The following is a 16,483-nucleotide window of genomic DNA, read 5'->3' as shown; positions in this document are numbered from 1 at the left end:
ATATGATGTGTCGTCACGCCCAAACGCGTCACGAGCACCGCCGCCGTTTTGTCCCACCTCCTTGAATCACGCCACCCGAAAGTCGCGCGATGTGGGAAGGGGCTCCGTTCTTCCTTCGGCGCATGCTGATTGGCTTCGCCCCTGAGCGACAGCCAATGAGGGCTCCGCGTTCGTTGACTGGGCGGGGATTGTCGTGGGCACGGTCGGTGAGGGCGGAGCCATTTCAAAAAAGAGGGCGTGGTCGACGTAAACGACCGGGAGTAACCTCATGGTGTTCAACCAGATATCTGGGAAATGGAATCGGCGTTTTATTTTTTGGGATTGATGATATTGCGCCTCGTTTTTCGCCTGAAACGAGGTGACGCGCGGAACTGAGGCACGAGGCCGGTGGAGGGAAAGCAGCAAGAGCAAGGCGATTGTGACCACGGGGTCTTCATGACCCGTTCGGCTCTCCGGACACGCCGACCGATTCAAGCTGTCTTCGAGCGGGCTTCACTGTTGGTGGACGGGTCTCCGCAACCTTTGGCGGTGAGCCAGGGGGAGAGGGCTGACGCTGCGACATGTGCACCATTGGTGTCCATTATAAGGGTGGTCCCGCTCCAAAATCCCGCTCTTTCCTGAACATCTCTCCGTCGGGTCCAACAAACACCTTGATTGATCCATTGCCCGGGGTCACGTGTTCCGCCGGACTGTTTCAGGTGCTCCACATTCCCCGGAGTGGTCCGTGTGCTGCTCACCGGGTCTTGTGTCGGGGTGTTCGGCTTCATGAAGGACTGGTTGTTGGTTTGAGTTTGTGGTGAAGCGTCGATGACCTCTTCAATGAGTGTTTGCACATCGTTCCGTTTGTTTATTTGTTTAATTATCATGTTTCACCGCAATGGCGTTTGATTTAAGCTTGATGAGAGTAGGTGTACTCGTTTATAACAGGTAACACGTTCACGTGATATCAATTTTTGGAGTTTACAAGTTTAAAATGGTCGAACACCTCGGTGAAGTCATGTTGATAAACGAAGGAGGGGAGAGGGCTTGTGCTTTAGGAAAGACGGCTGTCTTCGAGAGCGTTACACACGGTGTGAACGGATGGATGGGAAAAGGCGAGACGGTTTAATCGTAGTCGTGGACGAGCGTTTCACGGTTGGATGTGTGAACGAACACAATTGTGGTTAGTTATCAGATTTGACGCACATTCGTTATCAAAAGAAAGGAAATCTGAGTTTGTCCTGTCAGTAGGGTAATGGATGGGATTGTGAGATACTTGTGACTCGATTGTCGGAGGCATCATGAGTGTGGCCAGTTGTCGGTGGCATCATGCGTGTGACCGGTTGTCGGTGGCATCATGAGTGTGACCGGTTGTCGGTGGCATCATGAGTGTGACCGGTTGGCGGTGGCATCATGAGTGTGACCGGTTGGCGGTGGCATCATGAGTGTGACCGGTTGTCGGTGGCATCATGAGTGTGACCGGTTGTCGGTGGCGTCATGAGTGTGACCGGTTGTCAGTGGCGTCATGAGTGTGACCGGTTGTCGGTGGCGTCATGAGTGTGACCGGTTGTCGGTGGCGTCATGAGTGTGACCGGTTGTCGGTGGCATCATGAGTGTGACCGGTTGTCGGTGGCATCATGAGTGTGACCGGTTGTCGGTGGCGTCATGAGTGTGACCGGTTGTCGGTGGCATCATGAGTGTGACCGGTTGTCGGTGGCATCATGAGTGTGACCGGTTGGCGGTGGCATCATGAGTGTGACCGGTTGGCGGTGGCATCATGAGTGTGACCGGTTGGCGGTGGCATCATGAGTGTGACCGGTTGGCGGTGGCATCATGAGTGTGACCGGTTGTCGGTGGCATCATGAGTGTGACCGGTTGTCGGTGGCGTCATGAGTGTGACCGGTTGTCGGTGGCGTCATGAGTGTGACCGGTTGTCGGTGGCGTCATGAGTGTGACCGGTTGTCGGTGGCGTCATGAGTGTGACCGGTTGTCGGTGGCGTCATGAGTGTGACCGGTTGTCGGTGGCGTCATGAGTGTGACCGGTTGTCGGTGGCGTCATGAGTGTGACCAGTTGTCGGTGGCGTCATGAGTGTGACCGGTTGTCGGTGGCGTCATGAGTGTGACCGGTTGTCGGTGGCGTCATGAGTGTGACCGGTTGTCGGTGGCGTCATGAGTGTGACCGGTTGTCGGTGGCGTCATGAGTGTGACCGGTTGTCGGTGGCGTCATGAGTGTGACCGGTTGTCGGTGGCGTCATGAGTGTGACCGGTTGTCGGTGGCGTCATGAGTGTGACCGGTTGTCGGTGGCGTCATGAGTGTGACCGGTTGTCGGTGGCGTCATGAGTGTGACCGGTTGTCGGTGGCGTCATGAGTGTGACCGGTTGTCGGTGGCGTCATGAGTGTGACCGGTTGTCGGTGGCGTCATGAGTGTGACCGGTTGTCGGTGGCGTCATGAGTGTGACCGGTTGTCGGTGGCGTCATGAGTGTCACCGGTTGTCGGTGGCGTCATGAGTGTCACCGGTTGTCGGTGGCATCATGAGTGTGATCGGTTGTTGGTAGCGATTTATGAGTGACACGAACATGGCTCAGCCGTAGGCGACGGCGTGAACGGGTCCTCAGCGGTGAAATGGGTTGCAGCCTGGCCCTCAGCGGCGGTGAGGATCACAGCCTGGCCCTTGGCGGCGGTGAGGATCATGGCCTGGCCCTCGGTGGCGGGGAGGGTCATGGTCTGGCCCTTGGTGGTGGGGAGGTTTATGGTCTGGCCCTCGGCGGCAGGGAGGCCCTTGATGTGAAAAGGGGGGGGGGTGGTGGAGGAGGTGCTGCCTGGCCTTCAGCGGTCGGGAGGGTCATGGCCTGTCCTTCAATGTAGGGGGCTGGACCTCGACCTTGGGGGAGCCTGGCCCTTGGCGGTGGAAGGGAGTATGGAGCGTGGTTGGGTCCATGGGAACGCAGCACAGCTCGGCCTTTGGCAGTGATAGAAGCGAGACAGTAATCATTTGCATTTTGAGATTGAAGGAAGTTGTTGTTCATAGCTCCAGTTAACAGTGTGATTGGCTGTAGGTTGAAATGGACTTCAATTCTGTACATTATTAAAATGCTTTTTAGTTATCCATGTAGATTCCAGGCCAGACAAATATTTATCATGAATAGAGTATGTCAGATAATTTGGAGCATGGATGTATTTGAGAATGATGTTTTCCTCATTTCTATCCTACATGGCAATATTTTCTTGAATCCTCCAGTTTGGGCTCGATGGACGAAGAAAGCACGGTTGCTGTGGTTGCTCAGCAGCAACCGAAACCATCAATCGAGAATGGTTTGGTTGGCGATGAGGTACCTGCTGCTTTCACGATTGGCACGTCAGATGAGGATGAGGAGACTGATGGAGAACCACCTGCAAAGCTCAATGGAGAGTGGTCCAAAGAACCAATACCTGAAACCAAGCATGTTGCTTTTCAGATGACCAACGTGAATCACAATGAGATGCGGTAAATAAGATTTGTCATCTCGTCCTTTACCACTGTCTTTATGCACCATTGGTGTCGTAGTTACTTGCTCTCTAATCTTCCTTCAACTTGCACTATTGGAAATAACTGTGTAAACTGTAAACACACAGAATACTACTATATTTTATACCATAGTCTATAAGAGAGCCATTTGTGTGTCTGTGTGTGCGTGTCGCCATGTCTGTCAGAGATGGCTGAACGGACCTTTGTCCAACTTTCCAAGGTTCATCATTGAGTTCCGGGGAGTGTTTTAGGCAAAACAAATTTTTGGAAAATTTTGAAAATATATTTTGGATTTTTCTATCGTGCCTCGCCTTTGTAGCGATGTGAAAGGTAATGTTAAATGATGTCCAACCCCATTTATTTATGGGTGTTCCGAGGTCTTTTCAGCCCCGACAACAACATAAAAAAACAACTTTTTTTTTTCCCCAAAATTACAACAGCACCAGGCACGCTGGGTTACCCCAACCCCTGCTCGTGAAATGTATGTATGTCTGAAAATCATAGAAAACACACGTCTGGGCCAATCTCCACCAAATTTTTGTATATTTGCTGCGCTTGTACGACCGGGCCAACTGCCAATCCTGATTTAAAACGAGAAGTGCAATTTTTTTTGTTTTCTTGAAAAAAACTTATCCTTCGGTGGCGGTAAATCTCACAAATATTTACTTTGTTATACAGCTCAGCTTTTTTTTCTTCATCGAGTCACGTTCCCAGATGGAACGGGTATTTACTAATTCTTAATTGCAAACCACCCTGGCAAGAATGGGGAGACATCTGGTGATTTTCATCTGTACACGGAGAATAGTGCAAGTGGTTTGAGTACAGCGAGTGGGTCTTGACACCTTTTTTTTCACTCCCATTGGGAACGGTATTACTATCACTAAAAGGAGATGCATCCATACATCTGTCCGTCACGAGAAGATGCAGGACTCCGAGTATTAATGTAGCTGTTCTTGCTGTCATCCAATAATATAAATGGTACCGTTGGAAAGCTAATGATCAATTTACTTGGAACAAAATTTATTGTCCATTTAATCATTAAAGATGCCTGTTTTGAAAGCCCATCTTTCTAGGATTGAAGAAGAGGACGGAGAAGTGGGAATGGGAGCTTAATGCAGTGATTCCAATGGTATCATTGGAAAGCTAATAATTGATTTCCTTTGTTGGAAAGCTGATAATCAATTTACTTTGAACAAAAAATTGTGTCTATTTAATCACAAGAATGCTTGTTTTAAAAGCTCCTGTTTCTGGAATTGAAGAAGTGGGATTGGGAGATTACTGCAGTGGTTCCAATGGTTACACTTATTATCCTACGATAGCAGGAACCTTTTAGAGTTTAGAAGCACACAGAAGAAGCACACAAAATTATAAAAAAGTAATACTTCTGCCAGCTGCCCGTACTGGGGTGTTTTCGGACCTTTCTGGCTGTCTGCTCCTCGCATTCCACCTGTTGAAGTGGTTGGTCTGAATATTGCCTGTGAGTGTAGAAGTAGTGCTTCCCTCGAGGCTGTGGGGTGGGCACCTTAACCTTATTGTCATTGGCACCTTAACGTCACTTGTCACACACCAGATCTCCTGAGTAATGGTGCAACTCCCACGGGGTATGGACACATGGGGAATGATAAAATGCTAACTGAGAGGGAGGTTATTGTTGTAATGAGTGAGGTTGGGTGAATGGGAAAACGGATCTGTGGGATGCAGAACCAGTTGGTTACTCCATCTCCGTCACATTTGGCCCACATATGCTTATTTAACAAAAGTACATACGCTGATGAGAAGTACGTACAAGAACACAAATACAGTAGGGGTGTTAACACTCCTTCGTTTGTATGTTTCAAAAAAAGAAAAAACTTTTATATTAAAAATAACCCATTTGATTGGGCGATGATGGTCGTGTTAATTTTGGAGAGCAATTTCAATGAAGTTCCCTGTTCCATTGCTAAGGAAATTGAAGTTTCGGATTCATCAGTTCAGTGGGTCTGAAGTTTTTAACCCCACACTTTGTGGAAAAAACAAAAACAAACGGGGGATATATTGTAATGGCCTCCGTCTGTCTGTCTGGCATGCTATCTCCTCCTAAATGGTTGGGCAGCAATTCACCAAACTTGGTAGATATGATCACCACATAGCAAGAAGGTGCAACATCAGTGGATGGGACAGCATGTACCTTGCCCTTTGCCGACAGGCTCGGATAAACCGTTGAGCTCCGTCCGTGATGGGGACTCGGGCTTGAGACGGAGTTCCACCAATGAGGAATTCTCAGTAAGTGTGGGTCATCAGCTCACGTTGATCAAGTCTCTGCCCTTTGTACACACCGCCCGTCCCTACTACCGATGGAACAGTTTGGTGAGATCCTCGGATAAGCCCCTGCATGGGCCGTCTACGATGCACTTTGCACCACGTTGTCGTTGTCAGTTCATGTTGGTGCACCAAAAAGATGAGCAAACTTGACTGTCTAGAGGAAGTAAAAGTCGAAATAACAAGAGCCCAAACCCATGGGATGTGGTGAAAAGTTCAAATGCAGGAAAATGCAATTATGACACTTTAAGACGTTTTTTGATGAAACTTTATAAATGAAATTAACATTGGGGGATGCATGAAATATGTAACGATTTTTTTTTTCCATTTGACCCCTGGGTTCATGCTCCAGTGGGTGGGGACTTGGGATCACAGCGGTCAAAATGTTTAAAAAATTTTTACTCAAAATTTGATGTTGGGTCATTCCTGGTAGAATTTTTTTTGCCATCTTTTGCGTTTGCTTTTTGTTGGAAGCATGGGGATTTGCAATGGCATGCCATCTACTTCACTATAGTTACGATTATTTTTGGAAATGCAAGATGGCTGCCATGTCTTTGGTCCAATTAGATTCGTTGTGGGATATGCACTATATCTCATGACTTGTAACCGCCTTGTGCAGTTTTAAGGTCATCAGTGTTATAGTCTGAGGGGGAAAAATCAAAGTCTGGCATTTAATAATAATAATAACAACAATAATCTGTATATTAAAGTACCCGGATTTCTCCATCTGTCCATCTCAATGTCTGTTACACTCTTTGCTGGGATGTCATTATGGCATTACGTCTCGCGCTCGGCTTGGCCTCCACTGATGTGCATGTCTTCCCGGCATCCAGCACTCAACCTGCCCATTGCTTCACTGACGGTAGTTGAACACCATAACCCGTATATCTGATTCTGATTAGATGACGCCTGTAGACAATGGACTGAATGCCAGACTTCAGGCGTCGGGATGAGGGATTTAGTAAGATGGCTGTGTCGTAAGATTGGCCCTTACGGCTGTGTATTATTTATGACTCGATGAGAATTGCATTTTGAAACTTGAACTCCCCCCCCCCTCCCAAAAAAAAAAAAACCACCATGTCTGATCACTGGGAACAAACAAATTCCTTATCTTGTTTTTTGGTGAATAATTGTGTGTATTACTAAAATTGATTCTGGGTTGTTGGTAAACAAAATGTTTGTGGAATAAGAAATAAATAAAAAAATCAAGTCTGAAGACGATGATGGTTCACGAGCGGTATTTGACGATGTAGATTGTTTCAGAAGTCAAGGAAGCATGAGACTATGTGATAATTTTTGACGAAGTTATAAAAATGATCAACATGATGTGGTACGAGTGACAGGTTATTAGCTGCAAAATGTCGAAAACCCGGTTTCGTTCAACAACTTTCAAAATTTGACCTTTGCATAACCTTTAAAGGTCACAAAACAATGTTGTAGACATTAAAATAAGGAAACAGGATATGTACTATGGCTTATTGGAGTTAGTTCGTCAAAGAAGGTTGAAAACCCGGTTCGATTCCCACAACTTTGAAAAGTTGACCTTTGTGAACTTTGAAGGTCAAAGGTCAAGGATTATGACCTTTGGTGCAAAACTTCCTCTGGAACATTCCAGGAACAATACAACGTCATATCGGCTATATGGCATTTCGCACTCCTCGGATTATTCATACTTTGATGAAATCGGCGTAAAAAACAAACTTGAAGTGGGCGCCACGGGCAAGGTGTTTGAGATAGAGCAAAATGGTTTCAAGACTTTAGGTGGGGAATGACCTCAAGATTATGCATAAAAAAATATTGTCATCCTAGCTCTCAAAGTTTTGGCGGTTGTATGATTTTTATGTCAAAATTTGCAATTTTCTAAGTTTTTGACCTTGTGACCTTGACCTTGGGATGAAAATAAAAAATCGGACAACGACAAGTTTTGGATAATTCATTTTGCTATTCAAATACCAAAGAAACCATTCCATTCAGTCAATTCTCTCGGAGAAGATAGATTTTTAATCCGACTACCCCCTAAAATGGCTATTTTTTGGGCGTGGCTCCGCCCACAATGGGCGTAACACGCCCTCATCCAGGAAAACACAACTAGACATTGATATCGAACACATAACCAAGTTTCATCAAGATCGGATCAAAGTCCACGGAGTTATGCTCTGGACAGACAAACACAGACAGACAGACACACAGACATAACGAATATAGTGGTCACTCTGGCTGGCGCTCGTGAACCAAAAAGCAAATATTGATTGTCAATAAACTGTATTACTGTTCTGTAATAGATACAAGTTATGTTGTTTAACTACCGTCATCGAAGTGTCAGGTTCAATGCTAGTAATAACTAGAATGGTACTCGTAGAGCACATGGTCTAGCCTCGCGCATTCATTCTGAACAAAAATTCCATCGTTAACTGAGCACGCTACTATTATGGCCCATAGACCTGGATCATCCATGCACACTATGTCACATAGTTTCTTGCCATGGGTTGTCGATGTCATAAATTTAGTTCTTCACTCGCATCCGCATTTGATGACATATGCAAAGTTTCAATTTTCTTTGTTGCACTGTTTCGGAGAAAATGATGTCGAAATTTTATCCTTTAATCCAATATGGCTGGCATACCATGTCACCTATGATGTCAGAGTTGGCAATAAAATATTCTCCATGAGGAATCCCTCTTACTTTTAAAGTTTTTCATCGATCGGACAAGCAGTTGCAGAGAAAAGCATTTTTAAAGTGAAAATATATAGATGTGGACACAGACAGACAGACAGACGGACAGACACAGACTGACTGTCTGTCTGGCATTGCAATAGTCTCATATCCCCTTTGGGGCAAGACTAATGATAACAATAATCTATATTATCCAAGAGGCTTGGAAGCCTAATAAAATAGTTAAATGCAAAAATTTTGTGCATGATGTCATTGCCTAAGCAAGTTATACAATAAGTGGCATCAAAACTTGTTAAAAGTTTCTGGGTTAAACCAAGGTGGTGTCCATGCATGTTGTGCAACAGAGGTGCTATCAAATTCCTTTGAAAGGGAGCATCAAACCAAATTAAATTCACAGTTGACTGTCTCTATATGCCTTGTGTTGGCTTAATGGTTATGGCGGTGGGCTTGGGATCCTTGCATCCTGAGTTCAAATCCCACTCGGCTGTTGAATTAATACCAGGTGGGGTTGACTCTGCCTGCCATCCTTCTGAGGTCGACAAAATGAGTGCCAGAATGCTGGTATCCTGTGTCGGAGTGGAGACCCGTCCAGGATTGTGCCCAATAGCCAAGGAGACTGCTTAGGCGGCACCAACGCTCTGCACAGAGTATGGTCCCAATGGATGGATGGATGACTGTCTCTCCAATTTCCTGATGCATGTGTTTCATGTAGTTGTGTGTTTAAATGGTGCAGTTGTAATTTGGCTTGAGATTCTTCCACGCAACCACCATCTGTCACTCAAACAAACATAACGACTGGTAACTATATTTCATATTGCCAAGGAATTGCATGTAAGTGTGGAAACAATAACACTCTCTAACTTGGAATTCAAACAGAAAGTGCAAGGTAGATACCAAATGACCTCACATAAGATCAAACGGTAACTCACATGACCGTTCTTGGAATGAGACAAGATAGAGCGACATGATTTTCTGAAGGAGTTTATGACATATGAAGAGCTATGGATTCATAATTTAATCCCCAAGTCAAAGTGAGCAGAGCATGGGAGGCAGACATTGTTGAACCCCACAAAAAAATGTTGATAAAATATAAATGACTCTCCTAGTGTTCAATTGTTTGATTGAGAAATTCAAGTATTACTTTGTTCCAGATTGTGAACTTTCACTTGATGAGGGAACTCGATACTGTTTTATAGGTTATGAAATCTCTTTTTTCTTCTCTGCTTTCGAAGAAGCTTTGAAGGGTTAATTTTACAAAATGTTGACATTTATCATTAGTTGATCTTCTTTTCTTTTGCAGTCTGTATTGAAGGAAGGCTTATACCTGTTGCAGAGTTTGTTTCTGTAATTGGTGCCCCCAATTGTAGTGGTTCCTCTGAGTTTCCTAAATCCCAACGAGTACTAAACCACCACTTGGATTTTTGTTTTTCTTCCTTTTTTTTTTTTTTTGCCAATTTCCAGCCTGTATCTCGGAGCCGGCTGGTACTTTGGGAATTAAATTTTGCATCAATAATGGGAAAAAAAGTATCCGGGGTTGACATTTCTTTGACCTTGACCTATTTTTTTAAGCCATGACCTAATTGTGGACAATTTAACATTTTTAACCGTAACTTGATTAAGGTTTGTCCAATCGGAACAGAATTGCCATCATTAAGCATTTTTGCTTAATTTACATCGTACCCCTCCAGGTTAAAGGTCAAGATAAAATGGCAGTCTGGAGAAAAACAATCTCAAATGAGCTAAGATCCTCGTCCTCTTAATGATGACATTATTGTGATGTATCAGGTTTGCGATAAATTATCTGTGCTAATTCCCGGCTTGATTCCCGCAAACAAAATTCAAACAGCTTGCCAAGTTTCGGAGATAATGGTATAGGTGATTTCCATTAGCGGCGATATTATGACATCAACTTTTTTTTCTAGGAAGAATTTCCAAAATCAGAGATGGTTACTGCCTGCGCGTGGGCTTTCTGCATATACATGGCAAGTTTCACGAAGATCCGATGAAAACTCTGGGTTGTGAAACAAAAAATGTCAAAAAATAGGAATGATGTCATAAAAATTGATATGACGTCATAGTGATGTATCATATGTGCAGTAATTCATCTCTGCTAATGCCCTGTTCGAGTCCCGCAAACAGAATTCAAAAAGCTTGCCTAGTTTCGGAGATAATTTTTTAGGCGATTTCCATTAGCGGAGATATTTTGACGTCATAACTTTTTTTTCTGGGAGGAATTTTCAAAATCGGAGATGGTTCCTATCTGTGCAGGGTATTTTTACATATACGAGGTGTGTTCAAAAAGTATCTGACCTTTGTTCATACAAAATACTCTGGACTGAAATCTGGTCCCTTTCAGGGGCATTTTCAGCTTGGGGAAAAGCCAGAAGTCACACAGAGCCATGTCGGGAGAGTAGGGAGCCTGACGAAGCACAGGTGTGTTGTGTTTGGCCAGGAAACTCTGTATCAAATGTGAAGAATGGGCGGGTGCGTTATCGTGATGGAGCTGCCAATTGACCGCTGCCCACAGGTCTGGCCGTTTGCGTCGCACAGCGTCACGAAGGCGACGCAGTACCTCTTGGTAGTACTCTTTGGTGATGGTTGTGCCGTGTGGTGCGTACTCGTTATGAACCACGCCACTGGAGTCAAAGAAGAGGGTCAGCATGACTTTGACATTGCTGCAGACCTTCCTTGCTGTTTTTGGCCTCAGGGATGTTGGATGTTTCCATTGTGATGACTGGAACTTGGTTTCTGGGTCGTAGCCATAAACCCAGGTCTCATCGCCAATGATCACTGTGTTGAAGTTGGTATCGCTGTTCACAGTCTCCAGCATGTCCTGTGTGATCTCCAAACGGAGTTGCTTCTGCTTGATCGTGAGCAGCTTTGGCACGAACTTCGTTGAGATTGTCCTTAAGCCCAAATCCTCAGTCACAATGGAATGAACGGATCCAATGCTGACGCCCGCCTCGTCTGCAAGTTCTCTGATCGTGATTCGATGATCCTGCATCAGCAGGGTCCTCACTTGGTCAATGACGATCTCATTTCGGGATGTTGAGGGCCTACCAGAACGTGTTTCACTTTCCACTGATGTGCGACCATCGTTGAAGCGGTTGTACCACTCTTTTATCCGTGTGGTGCCCATTGCTTCATTCCCGAAGGCCTGTTGAATCTTGTGGATCGTTTCCACTTGGGAATCGCCAAGCTTTACACAAAATTTGATGCAGTAGCGTTGTTCAAGTTTTTCCGCCATTTTGTCAAAAACGGAAATCCGACGGCGCTCACTTACACTTCCTCACTCATCGGCGGTCTGTTGGCGACTGACAGCTTCTGCAGGCGGGAAAATATTCACGCATACAGATTAGGATCGCCTACATACGTGCACCAAACCACACCTCCCGAGCTTCATTTGTTTACACACGAAAAATTAAGGTTGGATACTTTTTGAACACACCTCGTATATTAGTGGGGCAACTTAGCATAACAATTGTGCATTTTGTGAGGAAAGCACCAAATTTGGCACACTAGTAGCCTATCATATTATGAACAGATTTGGATATTGGGCCATCTCAAAAATTTTGATGGTAGTGGAAAATGGCTGCCACAGCCATCAGCGGCTAAATTTGAGATGGCCCAATATCCAAATGTGTTCATAATATGATAGGCTACTAGTGTGCCAAATTTGGTGCTTTCCTCACAAAATGCACAATTGTTATGCTATATTTAGCTAAGTTGCCCCACTATATGCCAAGTTTCAGGAACTTTCGATGAAAACTGTCGGCTGTGAAACAAAAAAGTCCACAAGAAGAAGATTAAGGACAACAACGTGAGTCAGACTTAGATCCTCCATGAGGATCTAAAAAAGTGTTGTGTGTGTGTGTGTGTGTGTGTGTGTGTGTGTGTGTGTGTGTGTGTGTGTGTGTGTGTGTGTGTGTGTGTGTGTGTGTGTGTGTGTGTGTGTGTGTGTGTGTGTGTGTGTGTGTGTGTGTGTGTGTGTGTGTGTGTGTGTGTGTGTGTGTGTTTATATTGCCAATGCAGAATCTTCAAGACTGCTTGACCTCCCAAGATGTTCTTGCATCATAATAGTGGACCTGCATTGAAGTGGTGCATCTGATATTTGATTAGTGTCCTTGAACTACTTTTTCAGGTTGTGACCGAATTAACAAAAAAACACCTTTTGTCCTTTTGTCCTCCTTTTTTGCTCCAAAAAAAAAAAACTACATAACTGAATTGTCCTCTGATTTTAATGATCGAGTTTTATGGATAGATCTATAATGGGACACATTTTCTTAATTTACACACCATCCCAAAATGTTAAACGTCAAGGTCATATGGAGGTCCGAAAATAATATGGCCATCATTGGATTGTGGGTGCTGGGGAAGGCTTACCTTTGGCAATCGCTTTGTGATTGCAGATATCTCGTCTTCTCTGCCGCCATTCCCTTTGACCCTTGTTTAGTGTTAATGACCTCCACAGAGTACAGGCTGAAAAATAATACTTGCCATGTTTACAGAAGGCTGTTTCTCACAATGTATCTTTTAACATCAGTCTAGCAAATTTGGTCTCTTGCCAAAATCGATTTGAAATCTGAGTGAAATTTTTGAGAGCAGATTGTGAACTAAATCGAGTCCGAGTTGAAAACAAGGTATCTATTGTGGATAAAGCTCAACATATTTTTCACTTTATCTCATCATGTTTGACATCCTTTGTATTGTTGTTGACATTTTAGAAGCACCTTCACCCTAACAGCTTTCTTCATAATCTATGTTCTTTTCCTGTCTCATTTTAGTCCCAGCATGTCGGGCCTATATCTTGTCAAGCAAGGCCATGATTTCAGGCGGATGGACCGCCATCGAGATTTCACCGTGGCCTCACCCGCTGAATTTGTAACACGTTTTGGAGGGAATCGTGTCATTGAAAAGGTTGGAATGATTTATTTCATAATTTTTACTTTGACTTTATAATCCTCTTCAAACTTTGTACTTCTGTTTGTTTGTTTTTGTGACTAGAGTTGTTTCTTCGACTTGTCCTTGTTATGATCTCAGCCTCCCACATATTCTTCCCATGCTCTTTCGTGTCTGTTTGTCTCATATTCTCTCGTGCTCAATTATTATTTTTTTGTTTCATTCCACTATCATTCCTTCTTATCCTCTCAAATGCTCTCACCCTTATCCGGCATGCCCACCCACCATTATCTGCTGCTCTTACTTTCCTCGTAGCTTGCTTCTTAAGTTCTTACCCAATCCTATTGCAGGTATTGATTGCCAACAATGGCATCGCAGCAGTGAAATGTATGCGTTCCATCCGTCGCTGGGCTTATGAAATGTTTCGCAATGAGCGGGCGATTCGCTTTGTTGTCATGGTTTCACCTGAGGATTTGAAGGCAAATGCCGGTAAGCTGTTATATGCATTTCCCCCAATAGTGTCCCCTCCCCCACCCGATCCCTACATAACTCACCTACTTTTTCCAACAATTTACACATCCTTGCATTTCTCCAAGATTCATTGTTCTCAACAAAATGTAATTCCTTTTTATGCAAAAGGGTACAAAAGCTGCTACTGCTGTATTGGCTAACAGGGATTTGGCTTTTGGATGAGGTTTGGTAGCTATCACAAACTGATGGAATGTATGTGTAAAGGATAAAAAAGGCAATATTGAAGTTTGCACGTAGAGCCTGAGATATGCAGATGTGCTGCTCCTACGTCCTTGAGATTGACAAACGTATGATTGACTGTGCCTGTTTGTGGAGAAAGTCTAAGCTCACGGAAGAGAGAGGGAGAGATATATATATATATATATATATATATATATATATATATATATATATATATATATATATATATATATATATATATATATATATATATATATGTTACATTGGTCAGAAGGCGATACACTGACGGCAAGACAACACGTGGATGAAACAAGGGGATAAATGAGGAGGCAGGGAAGGCAGCCGGGGAGACAACGAAGCGCGCTGAAAGTCTTGCAACTCCAAGGCTCTCTTCGTTGTTATCACAATATTTCCTCTGACATCAGAACCTCCTTTGTCATTTTGAAATGAATTCAGTGAATTAAGAGCAACTGAGACTTGATCCAATGCTTTTGCAATATCCTTGTGTTTTCACCGCTCTACTTAGAGTTTGTAATGCCCAACTTTATGAAGGGTGGTGCAGTCTTGTGACCATGGTTGAAGCTTCCTTGATTGCTCTTACTGGAGGAAATGAAGTCCAGTCGAGTTAATATAAAATTTCCTGATCTAGTTTGAAAAGTTTTGTTTGGTGGGTACATTGTGCTCAAGTGTGGATGTTGTAGCACTGGGATGGGGGTGAGGTAAAGGTGGGGCTTGGGGGTGTGGAGGGTGGAGTGTAGGAGAGATTTGTTGTTGTAGTGGTAGGGCTTTTCCTTTTGTGAGAAGGACTCCATATTTCAAAGAATAGTCTTCTTGGCAGAAGCTGGAGAACCTTTTTTTTTTTCCCCCACAACAGCAACAGATATCAATTGTCAAGGTCAGAGCTTCCTTTCAATTTCAAATTGATCAACTTCTTCATCACACTGGATTATGTAAGGATTAACCACCAGGGTTTTCCACAGTTGTGAAAGGCAGTGTCTGTTGAATGAAGAATATGTCCTCGCTGAGTGCAATGAGACCAGAGTTGTGCTGTGAACAGTCCGAGAGTGAAACAAAAGCGGTTCATTCCGGTTACTGTAGTGCGAACAAGATGGCGGATGCAGTAGAACGACCTGTTACGGTATGTAAATTTTTAGTGCTTGTGCCTCAAACATAAATGTAATGTAGATAATATATAGTGGGTAGTACCTGATGTAGTTTTAACAATATATTAAACCGAATTTTGTTGTGTTGATAATGTTTGGTTTGCCTGTATTTTGAGCCCCCGAGTAAAGGATCGCTAGTTGTGTATGCCCAGTTCAACATAGGGGATCGTGTATGGGATCTTTTTACAGTTTTTACTTCATATTAACTTTGTTATTTTATTGGAATTTGCAATTTATTATTACTATCAAACTTTACCTCGTGCAAATATAAACGATCAATCGTCACTGATCGCTGCAGCACGGGGGCACGAATTTCACGAAATGTCAGCCACACATTCAGTCAAGAGGGCACATTTATCGCTGCTTGTATAATATCCCGCACCACAAACGGGTTTTCATTAACAGACATGATATATTCAAGGCAGACTACGTTAAAGTTAACTTACCATAACTTCAAGAACTTTTCAAGCCGCCATGTTTTCCACGTTATGGTAACCGGAATGAATCGCTTTCGTTTCGCTACGGAAATAACCGATGTTGCTTCCATTCCCCACCGTTCTATTTCGGGATTGACCGTTCTCGTGTCCATCGCGACCGTTCTTGCGTGTAGAATAAACATGTTGGTTTTGGTTATATTTGCTATTGCGACCGTAATTACTGTGTTGGTTTCAATTTCGGCCACTTTTTCATCAATTTTAGCTGTTTTTGTAACAAGAATGACGGGTTTTCATTCCGTCTGACAACGTTGGCGTCCGTTTGTGAGGGGGGCCTGAGTCTGATTGGTTAAAGTGAACCAAATGGAATATCATTCATTACTCAACATTATTTTGCAGCATCTGCTCAGCAACAAAGTGGAAAAGTCATATTTTCATTTTCACTTGATTCAAGGATCAGTTTTGTTGGTCGCAGGAAAGTTTTAATTAAAAAAAAAAAATGCACAGACCTTCCTGTAGTGCACAGACCTTAATTAATATTCACTGACCTTAATTATGTTTTTCTCAAAATGTACGAAAGGATTTGTTTTGTCAATTTATACATTGTATTTTGAAACTCCAGCTCAACGAAAACATTGTCCTGTATTTGAACCACCTGAATTTGGGAAGAAATGTGATCGTCTGCTGTACCTCTGGCTCAAAAATATATTCTCATGGAGAGAGAATAACATCTGATTACCTCCACCACCAAAGGTGGACGGAGGTTATGTTTTCATCCCTGTCTGTCTGTCTGTCTGTGAGTAGAATATTTCAAAAAG

General features: G+C 43.7%; 1 protein-coding gene across 3 annotated transcripts in view; it reads left to right on the top strand.

Moving 5' to 3' along the window:
- Window positions 1-238: 238 nt before the first annotated feature.
- Window positions 239-16,483, top strand: part of ACACA (acetyl-CoA carboxylase alpha) — a 355,968-nt gene continuing 339,723 nt past the window's right edge. For 2 of the 3 annotated variants that reach the window (XM_085879260.1, XM_085879257.1), the window contains exons 1-4: window positions 239-528; window positions 3,220-3,465; window positions 13,243-13,375; window positions 13,708-13,846. In XM_085879260.1, the coding sequence (XP_085735386.1) occupies window positions 3,230-3,465; window positions 13,243-13,375; window positions 13,708-13,846 (508 nt within the window). In that variant the 5' untranslated portion in view covers window positions 239-528; window positions 3,220-3,229. Of the gene's footprint in view, window positions 529-551; window positions 699-3,219; window positions 3,466-13,242; window positions 13,376-13,707; window positions 13,847-16,483 lie in introns of those variants that run through there. The other variant, XM_085879259.1, reaches the window with a different exon arrangement.

The sequence above is a fragment of the Eptatretus burgeri genome, chromosome 4, assembly GCF_056783735.1.
Source record: "Eptatretus burgeri isolate ZD-2024b chromosome 4, Ebu_testis_v1, whole genome shotgun sequence".
Lineage (NCBI taxonomy): Eukaryota > Metazoa > Chordata > Myxini > Myxiniformes > Myxinidae > Eptatretus > Eptatretus burgeri.
The sequence above is the reverse complement of the archived record's forward strand: the minus strand, read 5'-3'. Positions and strand labels throughout refer to the sequence as shown.